Below are 11,666 nucleotides of genomic sequence, written 5' to 3' on the forward strand. Positions count from 1 at the left end.
TTTTTTTTTTTGGTAAACTACCCTCTTTTGATATATCAATCTCTCAGTTTTGTCATTTATGATATTGTCTAATTAATTCATAAAAGCTAGAACTTTACTAGATCCACATCCATATGTATCGCTTCCTATTCTTTTAATTCATTCACACCATCCGCTTATGAACCCTTTCTTTCTGATTGTAGCATAGGCAATGGTACTGGAACAATTGGTAATCCATCCAGAAGAAAAAGGATGAGAATTGATCATGAATCAACACAAGTCACCACAGATAACACAAACCCTTGGAACAAGGAAGAATTTTCCAGCAGGTTACGAGAGATAATTAGTCAGTTGCAAGGCATCCAAGGGGGTTTGAGAGGGATTCTCGAGATACTTGGCTTAGACTCTGCTGCAACTTTAAGTAACTCTCAGAATACAACGCATGGTCCATGCCGAAGAACATCAAGTCTTGTTCAAAGAAAAATATATGGGAGAGCGGCAGAGAAGAAATTCATTATCAATTTGATAAGAGAACACAAATCAGCTGCTGGTGTCACTGTTGTGCCTATTGTAGGCATTGGAGGAGTTGGCAAGACAGCTCTCGCTCAACTTGTGTACAATGATCCAGCAGTGGAAAATCAATTTGATCTCAGGATATGGATTTGGGTATCTAATATGTTTGATGAAGTGAGACTCACAAGGGAGATGTTAGATTTTGTGTCTCGGGAAACACATCAAGGGTTTTGCAGCTTTGCCAAGCTTCAGGAGGCCTTGAAGATTAATATCAAGTCAAAGAGGGTCCTAATGGTTTTAGATGATGTCTGGGATGATAGAAATGATAGCCGATGGGACCAGCTATTGGCTCCTTTTAAATCTGATGGTGCAAACAACAATTTGATACTCATGACAACTAGAAAACCATCTTTTGCAAAAAGAAGAGGAACAACTGAACCAATTAAATTAAGTGCATTGGGAAAAGATGATTTCTGTTTATTGTTTAAAGTATGTGCATTTGGTGATGAGAACTACAAAGAGGAAGAAAGTCTAAGTGACATCGGACAACAAATAGTGCAAAAGTTAAAAGGAAACCCATTAGCGGCACAAACTGCAGGATCAATATTAAGAGAGCATCTTAGCGTTGAACATTGGACTAGAAATCTGAGGAATGAATATTGGAAATCCCTGCAGCTCGCTAGCGGCGTCATGCCTGCTTTGAAGCTTTGCTACGACGGGATGCCCTTCCATCTACAACAATGCTTCTCCTATTGTTCTATATTCCCATACAATTATCAGTTTCCCACCGAGGAGTTAATTCATATGTGGATTTCACATGGATTTGTGAAGCGTGATCGTTCAAGTGAGAATTTGGAGGAGATAGGGCGATCCTATCTAACTGACTTGGTAAACCTGGGTTTCTTTGAACAGGTTGAAGAAATTGAAGAAGTCATCTCTTTCGGTACACAAACTTCCTATGTAATCAGTAGTCTTATGCATGATTTTGCGAGGGTTGTTTCAAGAACAGAGTGTGCAACAATAGATGGTATATATTGCAATGAAATATTGCCAACTGTACATCATTTGTCGATACTAACAGATTCTGTATATCTTATGGATGATCAGACCGACAACATATCTCGTAGTGAGAAGTTTGAAGAAAAAATACGAATTGCATGTACATCAGTGAAAACCTTGAGGACATTGGTGTTAATTGGGCAGTATGACTCTTTCTTCTTCAAAGTCTTCAAAGAAGTATTCCAAAAGGAACATCATTTGCGAGTGCTTCATTTGTCTGCAACATCCGCTGATTCTCATTCCTTCATATGTAGTTGGGTAAATCATACACATCTCCAGTATCTGAAACTTGAGGGCGTTCATGTTGAGCTGGGTTCACAGTCTCAAGTTAAGAGCAAGTTCTCCCATCAAATATTAGATGGTTGGCTTACCTCTCTGCAGACAATTCATCTAGAGAACTGTGGACAGGGCTGGATACTTCCATGTCTGGAAAGGTTTCCGTTTCTGACAAGGTTGAAGTTGAGCAACATGCGGGAAGTAAGTGAAGTATCAGTTCCGTCATTGGAGGAGCTAGTTTTAGTAGAGATGCCAGAGTTGGAGAATTGTGTCTGCACTTCTCTGGGAGATATGAACTCTAGTTTAAGGGTACTGGAGATCCGAGGTTGCCCTGGACTTAAGATGTTTAATTTGCTTGAGAAGCATTATATCTTCAAAATGGAGAAGAATGCATGGTTGCCCAGTCTTACAAAATTCATAATCTGCGATTGTCCTCACTTGCAAGTATTGGCCCCTCTTCGGCCTTCAGCCACATTTTCTGAATTTTTAATCAGCAGAGTTTCAATGTTTCTCACGATGGACGGATTTTCCATGGAAACATTCGAAATTAGGCCAAATAGTCTTTTGGGTGAGTTTTCTGGTGAGATGAGACTTGATCAAAAAATCTTGGCATTCCATAATCCGAGGGACCTCAAACACTTGGAAATAAAAGGCTGCCAGAATCTGACATCTATTTCCCTAATAAGTTCTTTTCAGTTTGTATTTTTAGAGAGCTTGACAATAGAAAACTGCACAAAACTCTTCTCTTCAAACATTGTTTCAGCGCACACACATGAAGCCATGATAGCTGTAGATTATAATGCCCTCCCATATCTTGAAAGTCTCAGTATTGTTTCATGTGGAATAACGGGGAAATGGCTATCTCTGATGCTTCGACATGCGCCGGCAATGAAGGAATTGGTGATAGAGGACTGCCCAGAGTTGACACAGTTGCGGACTGAAGGGGGAGGAAACAGTAAGTCAAATCTTATCGCAGGCTCGGCAGATTCATCGTCAGGATATCTAAATGATTTGTCGGCAAGCTCAACTCAAGATGGATTGTGGTGCATTCCATTAAATATCACCTCCTCTCTCAAAAAGTTAACTATTTATAATTGCCCTCATCTAATATTTGAGGGGGGCAGGAAAGGCTTCACTGGATTTACCTCCCTTGAGTCTCTAAGAATTGGGGAATGCCCTGTACTGCTGCTCTCGTCTTTGGTGCATGGAAGATTGCTCCTCCCGCAATTACTAGAAGAAATCGAAATCGGTGATTATTACCAGGAAACCCTGCAGCCCTGCTTTCTGAATAACCATACCAGCCTAAAAAAATTAGCAGTGCGTTGTAGCCAAAGTTTGAATTCTCTAATGCTGCACTCCTGCACGTCCTTGGAAGTTTTGACAATTACAGCATGCGGATCGCTCAGCACATTACACGGCATGGGATCTCTTGGAACCCTCAGGTCTTTAGCATTATATAGGAACTCAAGTTTAGAATTTCTACAGCCTGAATCCTTCAGGATGCTGGAAGATTTGAACATTACAATCTGTAATTCTCTCGTCGCACTAGAGGGCTTGCGGTCCCTTGTGAACCTCAGGCATTTGACAGTCTTCAGTCAACCTGCCTGGGCTGTTACAACGTTTGGAGAGAGTTATGAGCTAACAGATAGAATTTTCCCTAGACTGGAAAGTCTTACTATCAGTGAATTGTCTCGCCTTACCACGTCATTCTGCAAGGGCCTCGCCAGCCTCCAACGCCTACAACTAAAGTTTTTGGAAGAGGCGAGGCTTACAGATGAGCAAGAGACAGCACTTCTGCTGCACAGGTCCTTGCAAGATCTCCATTTTGTCCATTGTGGCCATCTCTTATATCTTCCTACGGGGCTGCACAGACTTCCTACCCTCAAGACATTGAAGATCGAATGTTGTGGCCGCATCTCACGGCTGCAGAAGGAGGGTCTCCCACCCTCGCTGGAAGAGCTGGAGATCATATATTGCAGCAAAAAGCTGTCAAAACAATGCAGATTGCTAGCAACAAGCAAGCTAAATGTCAAAGTTGATGACCGTCCGCCATGGACCAGGAGCTAATTCCATGATGGATAGCTGCGAGGGACGTCTAATACGGCATAGACAGGAAGAGACTGTGTTTCTTGTGTGTCTTAGTGTTTTGGGCTGTTTGGCGAAAGGAGAGGGCTCGCGTCTTCGCCGATAAAATCACGCCAATTCTGCGAGTCGTCCATCAGCTTAAGGGTGATGCTGGGTTCTGGTTCAGGAAGCTTTAGGTCCCCTTGTGTTGGCCATTTTTTTCAATGTAGTTTGTGCATGGCTTCCTGGTCGTCCCTACTCGTTGCTGCTGAATGAAGGGAGTAAATCAATGTGATCTCTGTGGCTCTGTCCACTAAATTGTGCTGTAATTAATCAATGCGTTCTTTTCCCTGAATTGTGTTGTAATTATATTCAGCGAAAAAAGAGTGGGGAGACATGGCTTTTGCTATTGTTCAAATGAATGTACTTTCCTACATATCTCTGCCGCTAGAAAGAGAACCTGCAAAGTACGTATCTTGTAGGAACACGGGATGGCATCATAGCTGTATTTTCGAGGCCCCTCTTCCCAAAAACTTGCCGTCTTTTAACAGACTGGCATTCGCATTTGGACTGCACTCTGTACTAGTGCTTGTTAATTTGCTTCAACCGATGAAAATGAGGGTTGCTGCTGAGTTGTTCTTGCGGAACTGAAGTTCATGCTTTCTGAACCAAGGGCATCTGAAGCTTTCTGCTATAGGTTCAGCACGAGCAGCAATTGTCTTGTTGTGAGCCATCGACCACTTTCGCCACCTAATTTTGGGCTGAAAAAGGAACTGAAACTCAGGCCATGACAGTAGAATGGAGTATCAGCCGATTCAGTTGCGCACGCGTTGGCTGGCTCTCTAGTGACTCGATAGTTTGGGTGGGATATCATTCTGTCTTCTGGTATGTTCATTAAATTACCCGAGCTTTAATAGCTGGTAAGAGTGCTTGTTACTGTATATGGCACCTTTGCCTCATTCTTGTTGGTATAATTCAACGATGTTTTCCCTTGGCCTTTTATTTTCCTGAATATCTCTTTTTTTTTTGCGGATATTTTCCTGAATATCTCAATGCTGAAACATAATTTCGCACTATACTAGAAGGAACACATGTCTATTATTATCTGCTCATGGTCTTGGGCAGATTGTGAAGATGTCATTAAAAGGTGATGTTTAACTTACCAGCATCCTTCAGAGAATCAGTTCCACATGAATGAACGATAACAGTAACGGAATCATCTTTCTTGGTTCTTGATGTTTCGACTTCGCATCACATATAGATCGTTCGCTCTTGCCTTGTACGCACAATAAGAGCTCAGAGATCCATCAATAGAGCTCCACCCTACATGCTACAGTAATGTTTTACAGTGTTGTGTGTACATTCGCGGTCGTAAGAAAGATAAATTTACTACATCACGTCCTTCAAAGTGTTCGTCATGTCCAGACCAGTCTATATCACAAGACAAAAATCAAATCAAATCCGTTGTTCACATTGACTTCTTTCTGTTTTTGTTTTTGACAATGATTCACATCGAGTTCTTTTTCCTGTTTTTGTCATTGATTCACATCAAGTATTTATTTTTTGAGAATGATTCACATTAAGTTTTTTTTTTTTTACAATTGATTCACATCACTGGCCGTTTCGACTGGGCCGGCTCACGCTGCAACCTAAAGAAAACTGAGAACAACTGGGTGTCACAGTACTACAGGCAGCTGGGTCGGGCCGATCACATTTACACGAATCCCTGACCCTGACCCGCTACACTTTGCTGGCTTGCGGCAATCGGTCGGCCGGCCTCTAGTCCCAACACCGGCGACGGCGATGGCGACCATCGCCGAGGGCTCCTAGTTAGGCGGATCCTATTTGCCGCCCGGAGGCAACAAATGGTGGAGGCGATGCCCACATGGTGAGCTACTTGGGCCAGCCCAGTTCTACCTTTTACTCGTGCGTGTGCTGTGGTTCGTTCGCTGCCCAGTTTTTTCTTTTTCTTTGGTTTCGTGTTTTACTCGCACGTGTGCTGGGGCTCGTTTGTTGCCCAGGTTTCTTTTTGTTTCATTTCTCTTATGCTTTTTTGTTTGTTTCTGGTTTGGGCTTATTATTGGGTTTTTCTTCCTTCCTTTTATTTCTTCTTCTTTTTTCTTTCACTGGTGTGATTTTTCCCCTGGTTTTTCTTCTGGATTCTTAACATATTTACTGAACATTTTTTAATTTATGCTTCAGTATATGGTTAACGTGTTTTCATATTCGTATGAACATTTTTTAATGCATGCTGAACATTTTTTTACATATAGTGAACTTTTTCTAATGCACAATGAACTTTTCTTTACATACGGTGAACAATTTTTTTAATATAATGAACTTTTTGTAATATATGTTCAACATATTTAAATACATATTGAACATTTTTGTAGTATGTGTTGAAATTTTTTCTTAACATATGATGAAGATTTTAGATAATGCACGGTGATTTTTTTGTAATATATGGTGAACATTTTTATAATATGCAATGAGGTTCTTTTAAATACACACTAAACTTTCCCTAAACACACAATACAAATCTTTTATTAAATGATGACCTTTCATAAATATATATTTTATTTTGAATAGGTTCTTAAATTTTTAAGATAATAAAAAAAGGTTCAAGCAACCGGTTTGTAGAACAAACCGATTGAAAAACTGAAGAAACAAATAAAAGTACACTGCAACAGGTGGGGAAACTCTTCCCCCGATAACCATTCAAAAAAGTCATACGAAGATGACTCCATCAACTTAGAGCATCTCCAGCCGTTGGCCCCCTCAGGAGGCGCTAAAAATCGCCCCCTGGGAACGCATCGGGGCTAACCGCGTGTTGGGGGCGTGATGTCCCCCAGTCGCGGCGTCCACTTTTTTTGAAAATGTAAGTTCCGGCACAAACACGGCGCAAATTCAACCAAACTTCGGCGAGTTCGTTCATATTTAAAATATTTAAAAAAAAAGCTACTAGTCCGCTCCTCGCCGTCTCCCTCGCCGCTCCTCGCCACCCGCCGCCCTTGCAGTTTTCCATGCTGAGGAGGTTGTAGAACCGCGTGTAGTCGCCGCCGCCATTCGTCGTCGTCATCGCCTCCGCCCCTGCTGCAACCCTCCCCCGGTTGGCGCGGCGGGTTGGACGGTCCGGGGGTGTCCTCGTCGCCGTCGCTGTCGAGGATCACGACGCCGTGCTCGTCCTCGCGCCCACGTTTGCGGGCGGCTGTCTCCTCCAGGGCCCGGCGCTACCGGACCATCTCGTCCACTGAGTTAGAGAGGTTGTTTTACTACAGATTTGTATCTAACTCTTTAAACTTCTTGTGCCGTGCAAGTCACGTATGTAAAACACTCGATTGTATGCGTATCCGGGATAAGCAACGCCTATTAATATTATCCAGCGGCCCTCTACGGAGGGTGAGTAGCTTCACCTAAGTTTACAAAGCTAGCTGTATAGCCTTTCGGATTTGGCCCGAGAAGCACATACAAAAATATGTCTGCTTCAGTGGGAAATTGGCCTTCCAAATAGCTAGGCGCCCAGGCCACGATTCCAGTCACACGAGAACTCATTCAAAACTACTGTAATGATTTCGTGCTAAAGACACCAGATCCCTCCAGCTTCCGAATGAAGTGTCATCACTACCAGAGAAAGAAACTGCCAGCAAACCTTTCAGTGGTTCCATTCCCGTTTAAAGGTGTGTCATTATCGGTGCATGTTAGAGGGAGCATGGTGACTTCAACAATCTACATGTACTGTATGTAACTGTCATGTCAGAAAGAATGTAGATGCTTTTTTCCTTTTGTACTTCCTACTCAGGCTCTGTCATGTAAGGTTTCTGATAAGGTGGTCATAATTTCAAACCGGTAGGTGCCGACAGCTGTTTATTTTTATATCACCAATCGATATCTTCCCATTTGGTTATGTAATTATGTACTCTCTCTATTCCTAAATATAAGTCTTTTTATAGATTTCAATATGGACTACATACGGAGCAAAATGAGTGAATCTACACTCTAATTAAACTACGTATATACATATCCGTGTGTATTCAATATTGAAATATCTAGAAAGACTTATATTTAGGAACCAAGGGAGTTAAAGCCTTCAAATTCTTGCTCTGTTGGATGTACTTTGACACTTTGTACTCACATATCAGCCCACCTAATACACATGACTTGCTTCCATGAGATTGTCTGTCTATACAATACATAGTGAAAGTAAACGTAGAAACACTGCATGTGATCATCGGTCATAGCAAAAAACAACATGGAGATCAAAAATCAGCTGTGGAGCGTACTTGCCAGTCTAGTAATTTATATGTGCATGAGGATGGGCTGCTTACCTGCGGATTTCAATGGATATGATTGGTTCTACGGCACAACTGGCTCGCCTTCTCGATCGTTCACTATGCCCACTGCTGCAAGCCCCTCTTCTTCTTCGAGATCCATGGGTTGAAAAGCTTTGAAACAAAAGAAAAAGAGTGAGCATTAATTTGCAATGTTGGGCCAGAGAGAATTAAGATGCCACCAGCGAAAAGACTTACGATACTGATACCAAAAAAGGGTGGGACGGTTGGGATGGGCGTCCAATGTGAGCTCCAGCCTATCAGCTGCTTTCCGCAACTTGCAAGCAGTTTTCCTCCGACCAAAGAGAAATATGGACTTCTTGGAGAGAGAGGAGGTGTCCCATGTAGACGTCCAAGTCACCATCGGCGATGTGCGACGCTCGGGCACGGAATTGAAGAGATTCAAGCCTGGGCATAGATCCTTGTGGAAACATAGATGGCCCCATTAGAAAATTGCAAAACCTACCCTCTCTCAAGAAAGGGAATGCATCATCGCCAATGATGAACCTTTCTACAGGAGTGGACTGGGCTATTGTGGTTTCCAGCCTGAGAAAACGCAGAGCTGGCAATTTCCCAAGGATCTGAATGTCGACCTCCGGCCTCACTTTATCCACTTGTATATGCAAGTAGGAGAGAATGGGAAACAACAATGCGGTAATCCATCTAGGCAATGTTGAGGTACAGTGGGTAAACTTAAAGGTGTGGAGGTGTGGACAGGGCACCCAGCTGTCCCAGCAGAAATCAAACCTTGCATCTCCCACATGATCAATACTTAGACTACACAATTTCCGCAGATTGTCGAGAGACGCCAACAAAGAATTACACACACTCTCGTCTTCTCCCAGCCACCAAACGCCAAGCCTCCTCAGCTCCACCAAATTCCCTAGCTCTTTCGCAGTCGCATTAGTACCACCAACCTTCATGTTATACAACATTTCTAAGGAAACCATGTTCCCTATCCCATAGGGCAATCTAATACAACTATGAACATATAGGCACATCGATTGTCCTAGTCGAACAACACTTGATAGCACCTCCATAGATCCGTCAGTTCTCAAGTCTAGTGTTTGCAAAAATTGTAGCTTCCCTATTTCCACCGGGAGAACGTCGACATGTGTATTTTTTAGCCCTAGATACCTCAGGTGTAATAAATTCTAAAAAAAACTAAGATCAATCTGGTCGCTGCTTTTCCCAATATTACAACCTTCTAGATCCAGTACACGCAGAACTTTGAAGCTTGAAAGGGTTTGGATTAGATGAACATCAGTTCTAAAGAGAGTAACAGATCTCTACTTTGACATACTTGTGGCATCAACCCGATGGGCTGTGAGCTCTGGCATGCTATTCTGAAAAGATAACCTACGAACCATGCGATCTGAATTATTTTTCCTTTGCTTAGTACCATCCAATATAGTAACGAAGTTTTCCTCACTTGATAGAGAACATATGAGATCAAGTACCATATCATGTATGTGACAAGCTTTCGCCCTACCTTCAAAATCAACATCTACAGGTTGAATCAAGTTTCTATTTATCAACTCATTGAAGTATCTCTCTCCAAGCTCAAACAGTCTAGTTCCCTGTTTTCCACCTTGGATAAAGCCTTCAGCTATCCACTTCCCAGATCAACCGGTCTCTATCTACCTCACAATCTTCCGGGAATATACCGAGATATAATAAACAAGGCTTCAGATGAGATGGAAGATTGTAGTAACTAAAGGATAGTATTCTTTGCATATCCTTTCCAGTACCAACTTCTGCAAGTCCACGGCCAATAGAACTGAGTATGTTGTCCCATTGATACTTTGGCTTTAAGTCTGGATCATTACTGGCTAAAAGACTAGCTATAATAATGATGGCTAGTGGTACTCCACCACATTTCTTCAAAATTCCTCTAGATAATTCCTCCATTTCACCAAGATATTCACTTCCTTGAGGGAATATTCTTTTGTAGAAGAGCCTTTTGGAATCATCATCATTAAGAGATTTCATCTTATGAATAATGTCATCACTAGATAGGCAACATGCTTGAGCGACACTAGTTATGCGTGTTGTCGTTATTACTCGACTACCGAGATCACTCTTAGCGAAAGCACACTTGATAAATTTCCATACTTCTTCAACCCATATATCATCAATAACGATTAAGTACCTATGTGATTTTTTTAGAGTGTTAGTTCACATATCAGTGAAGACTTAGATAACCAATTTTCCATTTGTCTATTTTATCAACAGAGAGGTGTATATATTAGCAAAGATGGAATTTATATTAATGAATTCATACCTCTTATCCTGAAGAAATATTCTCAGTTCATCGATGAGTTGTTGGTTGTCCCTAACAGCTTCATTGATGTTTGAAAACTCAGTACTGTCTAGTCCATACAACATCCTTCTTAAAAATCTTTGTGACGTCAGGATTTCGAGACACGGAAACAAACACTCCACAACTGAACTGCGCCCTGATCTTGTCGTACACCGCTTTGGCAAGGGTGGTCTTCCCTAATCCACCGAATCCAACAATAGACAGTGTCTTGAGTTGCTGCTTGGACTTCCCATCCCCATCAAGGAGCTTTTCGATCAGCTCATCCCGGGTGGCCTCGATGCCTACAAGCTCCGTGACATCTCTATACACAGCCTTGAGGCGAGGATCAATGGCATTCCCCACACCATCCGCGTATGCCTCGAGTCCATACTCCATACCTTTGACGGAGCTCACCCAGCTCCTTGGCGAGCCTTTGAGCATCTTGGACAGCGTCGCAGATTTGGTGGAGAGCCCTGCCCTTGCTGAACAGCTTCTTGGTTCGCTTGAAGAACTTCTTGACCCTATTCTTCATGTTATTGGGGCCCAGTTCACCATGGCCGCCATCGTAGACACTGACCATGTAGGCATCCACGACGTCCTCCATGTTGTAGGAGAGCTCACGAACCTTGCCTGCCCAGATCCGTACCTGCGGGTCGAGTTGCTCCGCCGGCGGCCATCATCTCCAGCTTTACAGAGGACAACGTACATCATCTCCAGCTCCGTAAGGAGGGACTTGACGCCCTTCTTCACGCGGTTGTCCAGGGTGAACTCGGCCACGAGCAGGTCGCCGAGCTTGCGGAGGAGGGGGTTCATCGCCCCGGCTGCAACCTCCATTGTTCTTCCTGCTCGACTTCTCTCTGTCCGCTCGTCTCCAACGAGGCTAGCTCTTTGCTCGGGATAAGAATTGTGTGGTGAACTGGTGAGTGGTGGGGTAGTACCGGACGGAAGGGTGAGGTAGATACCTGAAGCAAAAATGCTAAACTGTGCTGAAGGATGAGGTGGATAAGACGGTCTCGTATCTTGTGGACGTCTGCGTGCATGGATTTTTTTTTCTTTTCTTTTCTTTTTTGCGAGCATGGACTCGGTTGACTCACCAATTGTTGATGCTTACATTTTTCATCTTGAATCTTTGATCTTTTTTTTTT

At 42.9% G+C, this 11,666-nt stretch overlaps 1 protein-coding gene and 1 pseudogene across 1 annotated transcript; one reads left to right on the forward strand and one right to left on the reverse strand.

Annotated features, from left to right (window-relative positions):
• Positions 1 to 101: 101 nt before the first annotated feature.
• LOC123175783 (putative disease resistance protein RGA3) lies at positions 102 to 3,931 on the forward strand (the record flags this gene model as incomplete). The annotated part of the gene is made up of 1 exon (XM_044590310.1): positions 102 to 3,931. A coding segment is annotated over one exon (3,793 nt), but the record flags the coding sequence as incomplete, so codon positions are not given.
• A 2,055-nt stretch (positions 3,932 to 5,986) lies between these two features.
• On the reverse strand, positions 5,987 to 11,445 carry LOC123175784 (disease resistance protein RGA5-like; annotated as a pseudogene).
• Positions 11,446 to 11,666: the final 221 nt, after the last annotated feature.

This window comes from Triticum aestivum, unplaced genomic scaffold (genome assembly GCF_018294505.1).
Source record: "Triticum aestivum cultivar Chinese Spring unplaced genomic scaffold, IWGSC CS RefSeq v2.1 scaffold180523, whole genome shotgun sequence".
NCBI lineage: Eukaryota > Viridiplantae > Streptophyta > Magnoliopsida > Poales > Poaceae > Triticum > Triticum aestivum.